At 49.6% G+C, this 14354-nt stretch overlaps 9 protein-coding genes across 9 annotated transcripts; 5 read left to right on the plus strand and 4 right to left on the minus strand.

The window, feature by feature from the left end:
• Positions 1-165: 165 nt before the first annotated feature.
• BJX68DRAFT_227098 (uncharacterized protein) lies at positions 166-1965 on the minus strand. Its single transcript, XM_071038607.1, has 3 exons — positions 1568-1965; positions 1257-1493; positions 166-1199 (listed from the first exon to the last, which is right to left on the minus strand). The coding sequence occupies exons 1-3, from the start codon at positions 1818-1820 to the stop codon at positions 451-453; spliced, it is 1239 nt and encodes a 412-aa protein (XP_070903683.1). The 5' UTR covers positions 1821-1965; the 3' UTR covers positions 166-450.
• Positions 1966-2281: 316 nt separating this feature from the next.
• BJX68DRAFT_262261 (tropomyosin) lies at positions 2282-3042 on the plus strand (the record flags this gene model as incomplete). Its single annotated transcript, XM_071044392.1, has 3 exons — positions 2282-2299; positions 2511-2815; positions 2880-3042. 3 exons carry the CDS (start codon positions 2282-2284, stop codon positions 3040-3042), a joined length of 486 nt encoding a protein of 161 aa, XP_070903684.1.
• A 155-nt stretch (positions 3043-3197) lies between these two features.
• BJX68DRAFT_140883 (rRNA-processing protein RRP17) lies at positions 3198-4220 on the minus strand. Its single transcript, XM_071036469.1, has 2 exons — positions 3885-4220; positions 3198-3821 (listed from the first exon to the last, which is right to left on the minus strand). The coding sequence occupies exons 1-2, from the start codon at positions 4062-4064 to the stop codon at positions 3354-3356; spliced, it is 648 nt and encodes a 215-aa protein (XP_070903685.1). The 5' UTR covers positions 4065-4220; the 3' UTR covers positions 3198-3353.
• Positions 4221-4306: 86 nt separating this feature from the next.
• On the plus strand, positions 4307-5707 carry BJX68DRAFT_227103 (Ac45/VOA1 transmembrane domain-containing protein). Its single transcript, XM_071038608.1, has 5 exons — positions 4307-4444; positions 4510-4808; positions 4872-4976; positions 5027-5257; positions 5309-5707. Exons 1-5 carry the CDS (start codon positions 4350-4352, stop codon positions 5446-5448), a joined length of 870 nt encoding a protein of 289 aa, XP_070903686.1. The 5' UTR covers positions 4307-4349; the 3' UTR covers positions 5449-5707.
• Positions 5708-5870: 163 nt separating this feature from the next.
• Positions 5871-7454, plus strand: BJX68DRAFT_140921 (uncharacterized protein). Its single transcript, XM_071036471.1, has 2 exons — positions 5871-5920; positions 6051-7454. Exon 2 carries the CDS (start codon positions 6254-6256, stop codon positions 7178-7180), a length of 927 nt encoding a protein of 308 aa, XP_070903687.1. The 5' UTR covers positions 5871-5920; positions 6051-6253; the 3' UTR covers positions 7181-7454.
• Position 7455: 1 nt separating this feature from the next.
• On the minus strand, positions 7456-9687 carry BJX68DRAFT_140903 (EXS domain-containing protein). The gene is made up of 5 exons (XM_071036470.1): positions 9361-9687; positions 9251-9300; positions 8504-9186; positions 8132-8445; positions 7456-8081 (listed from the first exon to the last, which is right to left on the minus strand). Exons 1-5 carry the CDS (start codon positions 9443-9445, stop codon positions 8008-8010), a joined length of 1206 nt encoding a protein of 401 aa, XP_070903688.1. The 5' UTR covers positions 9446-9687; the 3' UTR covers positions 7456-8007.
• Positions 9688-9861: 174 nt separating this feature from the next.
• pex10 (ubiquitin-protein ligase peroxin 10) lies at positions 9862-11342 on the plus strand. The gene has a single exon (XM_071036473.1). The coding sequence runs from the start codon at positions 9984-9986 to the stop codon at positions 11106-11108; it is 1125 nt and encodes a 374-aa protein (XP_070903689.1). The 5' UTR covers positions 9862-9983; the 3' UTR covers positions 11109-11342.
• Positions 11252-13030, minus strand: BJX68DRAFT_140937 (3'-5' exonuclease). The gene is made up of 4 exons (XM_071036472.1): positions 12844-13030; positions 11858-12795; positions 11613-11794; positions 11252-11526 (listed from the first exon to the last, which is right to left on the minus strand). The coding sequence occupies exons 1-4, from the start codon at positions 12918-12920 to the stop codon at positions 11395-11397; spliced, it is 1329 nt and encodes a 442-aa protein (XP_070903690.1). The 5' UTR covers positions 12921-13030; the 3' UTR covers positions 11252-11394.
• A 118-nt stretch (positions 13031-13148) lies between these two features.
• Positions 13149-14332, plus strand: BJX68DRAFT_227109 (RNA-binding protein LSM5). Its single transcript, XM_071038609.1, has 6 exons — positions 13149-13286; positions 13337-13393; positions 13453-13491; positions 13545-13572; positions 13649-13712; positions 13766-14332. The coding sequence occupies exons 1-6, from the start codon at positions 13262-13264 to the stop codon at positions 13802-13804; spliced, it is 252 nt and encodes an 83-aa protein (XP_070903691.1). The 5' UTR covers positions 13149-13261; the 3' UTR covers positions 13805-14332.
• Positions 14333-14354: the final 22 nt, after the last annotated feature.

Genomic DNA, 14354 nt, shown 5'->3' on the forward strand with positions numbered 1-14354 from the left:
TTTAGTATTCTTTCCTATTACTTTTGACCACAAGGTTGCCAACATCGGAACGAAGATGATGATGTGGCAGGACCAATATTTGCCGTACCGAGTCCTAAGGTGACGGGACTCGAAGCTGGTTTTAGTTCCTGACGATGTGGGCCCAAATTAGCGCACCCGAATCTATAGCGGTGAAGTGACACTCCATTGGTACTTGATAGCAGTAGTCTTTCTAAACTATATGAGAAATGCCCATCCCTCCTGTAGCCCATACCCAGAATAACCCAATACAATAAACGCCTGTCCCTGTTGGTGCACCTGAAGGATTCGTTCATTGACGTCGCTCAAATTACGCCGCCCTATTCCCCGCGGACACAAATGATAGCATGGTTGGAACGCCAGACGCAAGGATAACGATAAGAAACAGCGTGGCCGATTTGACTGACATTCCATGATCCAGACCTCTCGAGATTACAGAGTGAGCTGGAAGTTCTGGGTTTCTTCATCCTCTTCGTACTGGGGAAACGACTCCCCCACAAATTGGTCGGTTTCTGTGTCGAGGGAGGGGCTGTCGTCGGGCCGTAGATAGGTTTCTGGAGACAGAATTCCAGGGGTAGCAGGTTGAGAAGCAGAGACTTTAGGTTTGTCGTGCAGTCGAGATGAGACTTCTCGACCTTTCGTATAGCCCACAGTCGTGCGGGAGCCTGCAGTAGCAGCAACATGGCGCATAGTTGACGGGTTGGTTGGCAGTCTCGTCTTTTTGGAAGGGAACAGCGCCGAAGCAACCCTTGCTTTCGGCTTCACAATTGGAGCAGCTCTAATACGTGGAACTGAGCGCTCAGTGCCTGAAAGAGCGCTAGCCGCATCCCGAGCTCTGATAGTGGAAACGCCGCTGGGATATTTGGTTCTTCCCACCGTAGTTCTTGGGCGCTGCGTTTCAAGACGACGTCGCGGAATCTCTGCAGCAGATGGCTTGCTGGTTTTGTCATCATCGCTGGGTTCATCAAAGCCAAAACTTTCAATCTGTTCTAAGATTGTCTTGTCCATCATTTTATCGTACGCTGCGGAGCTCTCCTGAAATTTGCGTTGTTTCTTCGTAAGGCCATCATTTCCGATCTCATTATCGCCGTACACGCTTTCTAAACCGAGTGCCAGGTTCCTGGGCTGAAACTGAGGGAATGAGGTATCGTATGTGATGTCGTCGGGGTAATCCGGGAGTTCTGCTTTGGTCAGACCATCCTATGATAGATGAACATAGAGCAAGCAACAAATCTCACCCTTCGGCTTTGGTGGCATGTACTCGATATCAGGAACGTCATCCTGCGGCGGTTGAACCTTCACCTGCGGCTGCGGCTGCTCCACAAATGGGGAAAATTTCTTAACGCGCTGTGTAGAGCCCTTCCTGACTGTCTTCTCTGGCTTCAAAGTTCCCGCGGGAGCCCCGGGCGTCTGGAGACCTTTCGCTTTGGCATTGGTGGTTTTCATGCCCAAGGGAGCACGATTGCGAGTGTCCCCTATCAATGACAGTTAGCTCTTGTTTCACGAAGATCGAGAATATTTTCGGCGGATTCCAATGCCTTGTGCATACCCTTGGGAGTAGTGAAGGCATCCTTGACGGATGGTCTGGCGTTCTCATATTGCTTTCCGAGGGTCTTTATCGTCTGCTTTCCAAATGCCAGCGGGTCGTTTTCATCCTTCAATGGCACTTTGAACGGTGTCTTCGGAGCTCGGGCCCCTGGAGTCTTTGGCTGGAGCTGCTTGAGACTCTGATTCAGCGGTTTGGCGGCAGCCACGGTTTGGTGGGCGTGAGTTAGGTTTTCCTGGTCGCGAAGAGCCAGCATTGTGGCGGGTGTTGGATGATAATAATCATCCAATACAGAGCAGTAGAGTGGCCTCTGATGGTGTGAATGCGAGCTAGATAATTCTGTCTGATAACGCGCGTTGAATGGCGATACGAGTTCTAGATGCGGGTGGAAGGGGTTGTTTTCTTTTTTGCCGCGGTTGCCCGTGGAGACAGAGGCGGTCCGCTGGGACACACTGACGCCGATCCACGGGAGTGGCTCTCTAAAAACGGACTAGCTGCTGACGGCCTCAAACTTCAGGCGACAGCTGACCGCCTGGCGGAGACCCAAAGCACTATTATTATCATCAGGAGTGTTGGTTCACTTCTCCTGAACCCAACTCTGTTAAATACACTTGCATCTCCATCCGGTTCATCGCTGAGCGACAAGCCTTCTGTCACATCCTTGCTTCCTTATCTGTCTTTTATCTATACATATTCCGTCGCCGTTACACCGTCACCATGGAAAGAATCAAGGAGGTATGTTTCCCCCTCCTTCCCCCCTGCTCTTGGTGGGGTAGCTCGAGAGCTATACCCATATCCTGCACAGCACCACCGACACTTGGTTTTGTCCTTGCCTCGTTGTACTTGGAGATCCAGACTTAACGAAACGCTGTATTGGCTTTGGGCTTGACAGATTGAAAACATGATCAGATTCAGGAAAAGGGTGAAGCTAACTAGTGTCCTCTAGAAAATGTCCGCTCTCCGCCTGGAGGCTGATGAGGCCCACGAGCAGGTTGAGGAGCTCAAGGCCAAGGTCAAGACCCTAGAACAGGAGAACCTGGCGAAGGAGCAAGAGATCACATCCCTCACCCACCGCAACCAACTCCTTGAGGCTGAGGTGGAGAAGCTGGAGACAAGTGTAAAGGAGGCCAAGGATGCCGCCAACCAGTCCGCCCAGCACGACACTCAAAACGAAGCGCTTCAGCGACGTGTGCAGCTATTGGAAGAGGAGAATGAGGAGGCTGACCGGAATCTGCGTGAGACAAACGAGAAGTACGCTCAACTTACCGCCCCGCTTATCTCCTGACAGAGTGATGCTAACCCATGAACTCAAAAGGCTCCGCCAGACAGATGTTAAGGCAGGTCATTACGAACGTAAGGTCCAGGCTCTAGAATCGTCCCGCGATGAATGGGAGAGCAAGTACGAGGAAATGGCCAAGAAATACGCAGAGTTGCAGAAGGATCTTCACGAGCTAGAGGTCACTATGAGCAGTGTCTAAAGACAAGGCCATACAACAACATGCATGAGGTGGAAGGATGTATTCAGCCTTCTCTCCAATAGTTTCGTCGTTAATTCTTCACTGCACAGCCCATTCTTTTATACTTGTATCATTGGCCCGCGGCGGGCAAATCTCATAGCATCCTTCCCATGTTGTTTTTGCAGTTATATTTCTTATCCATCTGGCACCAAACTTCACCTCAAGGCTTGTTAACAATATGTGAAAAATCCAATCTGCAGTCCACTGAATGATCTCGAGTCTCCATGCGAAGCAGGTAAACCTAATAGTACTGATTGGACTGAGCAAGGATCTCATCGTTCTCTCCGTGCTTTGGCTTTCCTGTGATTCGACTGTCGCTCTTTCATCCTTGTCACTTTTCGTTCCTCCTTGCTTTCATATCGAAACTTCTTCTTTTTCTTCTTTGGCTTCGTGTCCGAGTTCTTTCTCGCTTTGTCGGATTTCTTCTCTGGCTGGGCATCATCTGCGGCATTCGGTTTCGCCGGTCGCTCATCCGAGCTATCCTCATCAGATTGAAGGAGTGCTTCCTTGGACGGATCCATTTCCTCTACCGTGACCGTAGTGTATTTGTCCTCGTCGATGTATTCCGCCTCATAGTCTACCGGCGGAGGCTCTGCGATCCCATTCCACTCGTCTTCATCGTCATTGTCGCTCGAAGTATTCTCCTCGTCGCCACTTTCCTCCGCTTCTTTGAGTTTCTTCAGCTGCCTCCGGTGCTCTTCAAGCGCACGTTCGAATTCTGCAGACCGTTCTTCCCGCATCTAGAGGTTAAGATCGACAGATCAGTTACATTCTTGGAATGGGAGAACCGCAATCTCTAGCACCTTTCTTCGATCCTCCCTCTTCGCTTCCCGGGCCTTCTGTACTGCAACCTCTTGCGCATGTTTTATTCGCTGCTGTTTTCGTTTGCGAAAGCCTGTCAGGAATTGTTGGCGCGCATCTGGATCGAAAGTAATCTCTTCCACCTGAGCGTTCAACTTGCGCTTTTTCGAATGCGGACCCATTGTATGATTTTCGGAATTAGGGCCAAGGTCATGAATCAAAAGAACAATGGCACTTGCAAATTGCGATAAAGTTGAAATCAATGCTACCTAATAATGTAGGTAAAGCGAGTGCGAACCTTGGAAAAAAGTTGGATGTCCAAATCCTCCGCAGCTTACAAAAAAGTTGATTGGTCTGCCGGGCCTCGACCGCCCTCCTAGCTCCCCAATCCACCAGCCTGGCTCTAAACATCATCCTTCCGCGGACATCACTCCTCGTCGTCGCCAGACCAAATTCCACAGCACACTATGCGTTTGAGCCAGTTCTCGTTGCTTGCTCTGGGAGCAGCAACGGCTAGCGCATTCCGCGATACATCTCCTTTTTTCCTTGCGTCGACCTCTGAGTATGTCACTTGGAACGTCCCTGAGGGCCGGGGTTGCCGACCGTTATAGCTTACAGGTTCCCTAGGCTCCTATCTGCTTCAGCACAGCTGAAATCTGCCACATCTCTTCTCGATGACCTCTCTACAACACTCAGCACGTGCCCAACGGACTACTATGTCATTGCATCCCAACCCGGTGTTCACGCCACCGACTTCAGTGCACGCAAATCCGCGCCCCGCCTCGCAGCAAAGTTGACGGGTCAAGACGAGACAATCCGGTCAGCTACGATAATCAATGAAGTTGCGGGTATTCTAGAGAAAAACCAGATTAGGAGTATCCTTGAAAGCCGATGTGGTGCCCAGACCACGGTAATCGATGCCTCATGTTCGTGGTCCCGGATTTAAGTTGGAACCTGGCATTGGCCTTGTGACTGACGTTTCCATGTAGCTGGATCTTATCCGACCGAGTTTGGTGCAGAGCCACGGGTTATCATTGTTGAGTTGTCGTCCCTTCCGCTCGGGTCTGAGCGGGAGCAGCAGCTCTTCGATAATGGTTCGTTCACTTGAATGATTGCTCTATTAAAAGTTTACTGATTATCATAGACGCTTTGCTTTCCGACATTGTCAGCCGCCTGCCGTCAAAGAAATACACTCTTTTCTACCTTACTACTCCTAGGGAGTTCGAGGAGAACGATTCCCCTGTTTACCAGCAGCAGAGCGACCTTTACCAAGACCCTGTGCACATTGACTTGAAGCGGGACTATGCTGTGCATTCCCGCCGCGAAGAAACAATCAATAGCTCCCTGTTTGACGAATATCAGTACTTTACTCCAGGTCCGTGCTTCCTCAGTTACTCCAATATGGCGGCATTCTAACAGGCTATAGGTCTCTTCATGGGGCTCATTGCCGCTTTCTTTTTCTTCGCTATCCTCTACGTCGCTTTCAGCGCTCTCCTAAGCCTGCAGGTTCCATATGCGGCTTTCGAGAAGGACACGTCTACTACTGTTCAGAAGAAGCAGCAGTAACGCCGCATGTTATTACATATTTCTCTGGCACTAGTAGCTTTTGATGTCTTCTTTCCCCATTTGCAACGGACATTATTATCTTATTATTCAGGTGGAACTAAGATATCCACTCTTGGAGTTCGGCATTGACTGAATGTATTCTATGGCAACGAGAGCGGGCTATTCATTTTGCATCTGAAACATTTACAGAGGATTATTCGAAAGTAGTTATTATCTATATAGTGGATAGTATAATGGTAGCAGTATCCTTTGCGCCTCAGGGTCCAGACTTAATATGCCACGTGATCTAGATGCCTGAATAGCGCCTAAGGCTTCAAAGCAGTCCAGCCTCAGGAGTCCACCAGTCACCACACATGGATATTGGCGACGGCGGCTTTCTTTTTGAGCTTTGCATCGTCCTTCCCTCCCCATCTCTCGTTCAAATTACCGCCTCCGTCTTCCGACCTCGCTGATTCATTGCGCCTGATTTTGCGTCCGTCACCCTCTTTATTTCCCTGATTGTTCACTTGCATCTCATCCTTTGTTGACTTGCCGGCTGGAGGAGACGCATCCGACCCACGCCCTTACTGAGTTGAGTTGCTTACCAGGAGAACCACCTTCAGGTTCCCCGATACAGTCTTCGCAAATTTACCTCCTAGCGCCTGGAATTCTGCTTCTGCTCTCAGTGTTGTTGTCCGCCTCCGAATTTCTGCGCAGCGTTGAGAAACTGATGTGCTGAACGGATACCCGCGGGCTGAATCAGGGGATTCTCCAAAGCATCAAACCCCATCCGATCGCCGACTTTCGAGCGGCTCGTACACACAAGATGCTTTTCCTCCCAATGGGCCGTGCGACGGCCAGACGACCCTACCTACTGCTTTTTTTCTTCCTCCCCCTCATTCTATTCGCGCAAATAGTCGCCGCTCAGGACAATTCCGATTCATCGAACAACAATAATGATAGCGACAGCGACAGCGACACATCTTCGACTACAACAACAACAAATAACTATCCTGTCATAACTCCGCCCCCGACAGATGGTGCGCCGTACATGCAGAAATCGAGTGCGCCAGAAGGAACAGTCTTCATCGCCGTGGGAGCCGTTTTGGGTGCTATGGGCCTCTCCGTCCTGGCATGGCGGGGCCTCGTAGCATGGTCTGTCAACCGATCTGTTCGCCGAGCGGCGTTGACGCACTCATCCGAAAATAAGGGCCTATTGAGAGGCAAGAAGAAGCGATCAGGACGACCGCGCTCCCATGGACATGGTCACACCCATCACAACGCCGTCTCCTTGGAGAAGATTAGCGGTTCCCGTCACAGCACCTATAGGGATCAGCGAGGGTCCAAGATCCCAACCTCTGGCAGCGGCCTCTTCTTCTCCCCCACCGCGGGGATGAACAACAGCGGGAACAGAGGCTCAAACTACCTCCCCGCTGGATACTATGCCGCGGGAAGTGCCGCAGCGAGCGTCGCCCAGAATGTCGGCCTCTCCGCTGAGCACCTCCCGCCACAAGCCCGGGGATACACCCGCACGGGCTCCGGCCCTACACCCCCAGCCACGCCACTGTCTCCTCCAACGGGTATGCACGAAGCTCAACAGTACAGCAACAGCAACCTGCGCCAATCATACACAGCCGCTGCGTCAACAAGCAGTTTGAACCTTACATCCCCGCCGCAAGGGAGGACACCTAGTGCATACCTTGAAGATCTTTTCGAGAACCACCCTCCGCGTTCTCCAAACAGGCATACCTAACGTGGGCCAAGTCCCCTTGTACGTGGAACGACAGCCTCCCATTGTTTTTTGCTCTTTTTCTCTTGGGTCTTGTATTTACCATTTTCTTGTCGGACGGAGTCTAGTAAACCTGTATTTGCATGGGCTATCCTGGTTGGAGTCCTCGCCTTAGTTCTATTCTTTTCCTATTGAGCTGTATGTTGGTTGTCATTCATGTCATATACTACTTTGTACAAGTCCACTGAGTCTATTTAATCCATCTAATCTGCATACATTACCACCGCGTCTTTGTCCCTGATTATCTTCAAGATGCTATATTGGTCATCCAGGAGTATAAACTCCGGTTGATGAAGACCGCTTAGGGGAAGAATCTTTCATAGTGTGAACTTCCAGGCTTTTTCTATTAGATGAGTCACTTCGTTGATAATATGTTCATTAAGCGGGCATATCAAGCCCCTCTAACCATTCCGCGTGTCATAGTGTAGTGAATAAAGATGAAAAGCAATGAACAGTGAAGGGTAGAAAAAGCAAGCATTATGTCCGGGTACCAGCTCCGCCAACGCTCTCACCCATATGATACATTGACAAAAAGAAAGGTACAAAAGATGCAAGACGCACGATGAGTATAGCGCGACCAATTAGTAGGCTCAAGGCGGCGAACAAAAATAGAAAATGGTGCTTAAGCGCGTCAAAAACCCGAAAAAGAAGGCAACAGGACAGAAAGGATGAGGCGCAAACATGAGCCCCAGAAGGGATTTGTCCTGTTCTCGCAATTGAATACAAGGTCATATCTCTATATAACGCGATGGGGAATATGAACAGTTCGTCTGGGGTTTGATTGGCAGTTCTCAGTCAGAATCAAGTTTGCCATTGAATTCGCCAAGTAGCACATCGTTGGGGGCTGGGCCGCGACTGTTCCTGACTGTAGCAGATATTAGCCGCCATATACATGCTATTTCGATCTGGACTTACCCCATTCAGCTTCTGAGCGAATGAAAACCCACATCCATCGGCGTCCGACTTCGAAAAACATGAGAAAGAAGAGTCCAACTTCTGTTTCAGTGAGCCAGACAAAACCAGGCACGAATCGTGACATCCATGCAAAGCGAACAGCGAAGTCGACAGCCATGGCCGTGTAGTACTGCTGATCTGTGAAATAACGGTAACGACGTAATCCAAACGGATACTCGTTGTCATTTCGTGACTCGGTGAACAAAGTCAAATCCCAATCCTTCGTTATGTCCCAATAGAAGGAGTAGGAAGAGTTGATAAAGGAGAAGAGATATCTGAAAGTAACATGTCAGCTTGATCGCTTGCTAGCCCGACTGGTCCACGTCAACTTACAGTAGCCTTGTGAGCGTCACCTCACTTATCCCATAGAAGAGGAACGGACTGTAGTTCCTCAACTTAGCTGCAAGCATGATGACCGGGAAAGCGGTTGCATATTTCAAGGCGTTGGCCAAGTGCTGGGCACCAGTATTGCCGTGTCGGAAGCCCGTCCGACGTACACGAACATATTCAATCAAACATTGTCGCAATCGGATAAGGCTGGGTATGGCGATAATTAGTGGAATCAGATAATCCGAACCACAGTGTCGGTCTGGCTTGGATGTACTCGACGTCTCCGCGTTGAAGAACATGCAGAATGTGACCACAAGATCCGCGATGACTTTCGCATAACTTGTAAGAACATCCGCTAGTAAGATATCGCCGAATTTGCCATCCTGAGCTTCTGCTAGGCCGCCGATGCTAATCCGCCGGAGTGTAGATAGGAATCTTCGGCGACCGGACCGGGACAATCGATTGAAAGGAAGGATAAGGAGGATTATGAGTATGAAGAGGTATGCTTGAGGAACATAGTCGACGGATTCAACTCGTTCTCGAGAGCCGTGTGTGAGTGGCCAAAAGAGGAAGAGCGATAGAAGTAGAGGGACGGTTAGGAGACCGGCGAGATGATAAGCGGAGACATGGTGCGGCCGATGGTTCGGAGATTGACGTGCAGGGTACCGTATCAGCGCTGGAAGATCCTGATGGTAGTGAGTTTAGTGGAAGTCTAACGGTTGAGGTAAGTTCGGAGAGGGGTTCACATACGATATTGTTCTGGTGTAGATACTGTAGATTGGCTCCCCAACCCCAGAACCCTAACAGTGGGATTAACAGGTCTTCTATGAAAGATCTGAGGCCAAAGATGATTCACTTACCTGCTACCAAAAGCACAGCCACGCGAGAGGGAAAGGGGAGGAAGAGACTGAAGCCATCCAGTTGAGCATGCTGATCAGGACCCATATTCCATTGAAGGAGCGGCGCCGGGGGACTCCTGGCACCTGCACAGAGATAAAAAAGAATATGTTATTAAACAGAGGGGGGCAGTATATCACCGGTTCCTCTGGAGTAAAGAAGGAAACAAGAAGGGAAAAGGAGAAGGCATTCAACACGCAAAGGAACGACTAGGGGTGAGTCTGGCCTCTGGAAGAACTGAATATTCAAGAGGCCTGGGCTGCATCGCTCAGGGACAATCCAGGTTGAATGCGGTCTTTCGATGGGGTTTCCGCGCGGCTTCTCGGTTTGGGAAAGCGCTTGGCCGCATCCAGCCTAGCTGATGGGCTCTAAAATTGGATCCAGACCCGGTCACGTGCAGCATAACCACGTAATATCAGCCGAGGCACTGGCTCGCGTCGCGGCTTTCCGGGGTAACAGACTCCAGCGGCGCATGGTTCTTAACAGCATCGTCCGTCAAAGTCAAAAGATATTCTTTCTCTGAATCAGCTTTCTTTTTGTTCCGAATGTGCTATAAGCTTTCCTCCACTGCTTCTATCCACTAACAATGGCCGACGAAGACCTATCGCTCTCGACCCCGACCCCTCCTCCAACCAGACCCTCGGCCCATTTCTACCCGTTTGCGACGTCGCCGGACATTATCCGTTCGCACGAGAAGGATGCCTTCCTTACTGCCAACTTGACCAACCAGACACAGTCCATCGTTCGAAAACTTCGTGGTGCTCGCTATGCGCATACGCACTCGGAAGCTATCAAGAACCTCACCGAGCTGTTGTATTTTTCCCTGACGACGCTGATCGGAAACCGGACTCTGGGAGAAGAGTATTGCGACCTTGTCCAACTTGAGGATGACACTCTACAGCTGCCGTCAGTAGCCAGGCGCGCGGGATACATTCTGAGCAGCATAATGGTGCCATGGACACTACAGCGGATACTGCCCGGTTTTCGACAGCGTCTACGCGCTAAACTAGAGCGTAGTATCGCCCGACAACAACAGAAGGCGCAACAGACAACAGGAGCAACTGAATTTGCTTCAAACGGCAAACCAAGGAAGCAGTCATTATTCACGAAACTACGTATCCAGAAGTACATCTTGGAGCATCTCGATTCCATCACATCCTTATCGCCAATTTATGCACTCAGCATTGCAACTTTCTATTTCACAGGCTCTTATTATCACCTGTCGAAACGGTTTTGGGGGCTTCGTTACGTCTTTACGAAGAAACTAGAGCAAAACGAGCAGCGCGTCGGCTATGAGGTACTGGGAGTACTACTTGTTCTGCAAATAGCAGTCCAAAGTATTCTTCACGTCCAAAAAGTTACTGCGAGTGCAGGCCAAGAGACCGCAGACTCGCTTTCCGATTCTCCGGGGCCCCGCGGCCAAGAAGATACTCTAGTACGCTCGATTGAGAACCCATCCACGCTCCCTCTTCTTCCTGCTTCTAGCGCTCGATATGATCTCTCAGAGGACCCTGACGCCATCCCTTGGATTCCCACCGGACAACAACGCAAGTGTACTCTCTGCTTGGAGTCCTTTAAGGATCCAAGTGTCACGACCTGTGGGCATGTGTTTTGCTGGACATGTATTTGTGACTGGGTTCGCGAGAAACCCGAATGCCCTCTTTGTCGACAAGAAGTCCTCGCTTCTAAGGTGCTGCCCTTGAGAGGCTGAAGTGGATAATACTAAAAGACACCGAGATATGACGCTGTACAAAGAAAATTTTATTCACCACTTGTCGAGCATCGACACGTGTGACAGATGCAGGCCTTGGTTAGCCAAGCTGTAGATATACCTTCCTAATCTTGAACATCTCATGGTATGTGCATGGCACGGACTTGGTAGTCAGAGTGTTATGGGTAGTATTAGTGAATTTGTACACATCGTAGCGCACTCTCAGAGCGCAGACTATCGCGGATACTTGATATTAAATACAGCCTCGTACACAAGCTAGACGGCCCTATCGTGTGGCTCGAGAAATCCTAGCTCCTGTACGGCGTTTCGCGATAGACGGCGTAAGGGCCAATGATAAACGGGGCGTTGACTTGGGCATAACTGATACCTCCCGTTCATACCGTCGAGGCACAAAACACTGCAAGAGATAAATGAGCAATTGCGCTCCCAGACAGCCAATCAAATGGATCAAGAAGACCCATTAGACCTCACTGGGCTACTTACAGGCGCCACACCTCGACTCTTGACGTCAACAGGATCCTTAGAAGTGGTTTTCTTGCTGTACATTCGTATCGGTAGGTTCAACTCGGCGTGCGCTGGCAACGGCGGAGTCGGAGACATGGCTTTTCGCTTCGCATCCATGATACAGAATAATTGATAGCCGGCATATGCGTCTGCAGCGGCGTCTTTGTGAATCCCAGTTAGATGGTGCTATGTCTGGTTGGGTTGATTTTTGAGGAGAAACTCACAGTGGATTTGATCCTCGGTCAGCGGAGACGACCAGTTGCTGCATCGTACAAAGGGATCTTTTCGCAAAGGCACACCAAAATGCTCGTCAACCTGCTTGCTCATACCAACAAGTTTCTTGTTGATCAGGGAAGGGGTGTTGTAGTATTTGACAAGACGATATAGATGACTAAGTTCAAAGATCCCACGAGGGTTGATTCCGAGATGCGTTCGAAGACGGGTGCTATCTGACTTGACAGCCACGCCGGTTTTAGTAATGTCTGGACTTTCCAGGATGCGTTTCAACGTGGGGGCCACCAAATCCTTTATCGTTTCCCCCGGAGAGAATAGAGCGATCTGGAACAGTGCGATTCTGTCGCGGCCGGCGAGTTGGATGAGTGAAACATTGTTCTGTATCTTATCGGAACTGGTGGCTTCGGGTTGCCATTCCATGTCGAACCCTAGTACTGTATCGTTCAGGAAGAGCTGTGCCACCCGCTCGGTGCTTTCGAGGGTTTGGCAGTAGTGTACAACCACATCATCCCCCGTCTGACTCTTGAACAATCGATGGCTCCAAAACTGTGGCGAGACATCATTTGTAGACGTGGTGCATGATAAGTCCTTCTGTGGTATTAAAGGAGGTCCAGTGATATTTCCGTTTTGTGAATAGTTACTGGAAAAGCCATCATCTTTGGAAGGAGTGGAATGTTGGTCTTTGTCATGGTCACTTGGCGCGAATAGCCTAGGGCGATTCCAAACCCAGGAAGACAAATAGCGAGCCGCAGCTCGTGGACTTTTGGACGGAAGATTCATACATTTTCCCGCGAGCATACAACCATTGCTGCTTCGACACAGGAGGTTGTGATTTGACGCGAATGGCGAACAAATGCGGCCCAAGGTATCATTTGGGGAGGCATGTAGTGTTTGAGTGCCAATACTATACAAAGTACTGTAGCATAGCCTGCAGAAATATTAGAATGGTCCTCAAAGCAGGTTTGAAGAAACGTACCCAATATTTCCAGGTCTCCCAAAAAGCGTGTTGCCGCTCCTATTGATAAGTCGCCCGGTTGAGCGATAGAGGCCCATCAAAAACAGATCCTGGGGCCCCTAATAGGTACGCTCCCCATTGAACAGAATTATCTTTTAAAGTGCCTCCTCAAACTGTAGACTGCTTCATACGCGGGCTAAGTAAATACTCACGAGTGGTGTTGGAATTTGATGGACACACGGGCCCTAGATCCCCGGAGCGGATAAACACAGTATCCGGGTACCGCCAAGCTGAATGGAATCACCCATGCAGCATTAAAGCTCCACCAAGTCACAACTAGAATTGCTGCATTCCGTCTCGATAAGCTCACTATCCTCGCACAAGATAAATACCACAGAAAAGGGCCCATATCCTCAGGGTGGTATATTTCTCGTGCATAATGGCGTCTCAACTTCTGCCTCTAGGTGGGAAACGTTTCCCTATACACATCGGCATCCGCTAACGCGCTTGTTAGAATTGATTGATAAGTGTGTTGGATCTCGGATATGGATTGTCATGAAAAACGACAAAGGTTTGCCTACCCTCTCATACTCTTATATGCGAAAAGCTACGAGGCTTACGCCCAGGTAGAATTCTCAGGCACATTGCTCGGATTCGATGACTACGTCAGTAAGTGTGATGTTTCCCAATAGACGCTATCTCATAAATCTAATGCTCTTTAGACATGGTATTGGAAGATGTGACGGAATTGTAAGGGTTTCCTTGTCCTCTACGAGGCCCATGGTCTCGAAACATTGGCTGTCTCCTTATACTAAGATTGTCGCAGTGATTACTCTGGCGCCCAGGTCAAGCTGCCAAAAATACTTCTAAACGGAAACAACATCTGCATGGTTTGTAATGATCAGCCCCATTATAATTGCAGACGCTCTAATAAGTCCTCCAGCTTATTCCAGGTGGCGAAGGGCCGGTTGGAAGCTCCTGATTGACGCCGATTCATGTTTTCATATTGATGCGGCAGATTAATGCGACAACTGCCATTTCCAATCGACGCTACCATTGACTATACGCGGACAATTATAATCAACTTAGTATTAATGGCGCAGCTACGCAGGCCTTCTTCGGTCACCAATCTCACGGCATGCTTCTAAGAGTAGAGCCATTTGTGGTACTTGTTTTTAGTCACATAGATGACTGCATAGGTACAGTGTCCGCCTCGAAAACATTTTGGGAGTGAGGAGCATAAGATTGATGTCTGCCTCTACATGTACTGATGTCCAATGATGGGATTGGCTCGGACTGGAACAGGCTGGATGCCCATGCTTTAATTAAAACGAAATCTAAAGGCAAAAGCCAGCCTTGGCAGAACACGGCTTCAGTAAACAATTATAACATGGTTTGTAGTCCACGCTTAGATACTTTTAATCTTGATAGTAGAATAAGTCGGGAGAGGGTTGACATAGCCGAACTCTCTCGCAGTCGAGGCACATGAGCTTTTCCAATCAACTAACGGTTTTCAGGTTAGTGCGCTCTGG

This window comes from Aspergillus pseudodeflectus (assembly GCF_044049435.1).
Source record: "Aspergillus pseudodeflectus strain CBS 756.74 chromosome Unknown BJX68scaffold_4, whole genome shotgun sequence".
NCBI lineage: Eukaryota > Fungi > Ascomycota > Eurotiomycetes > Eurotiales > Aspergillaceae > Aspergillus > Aspergillus pseudodeflectus.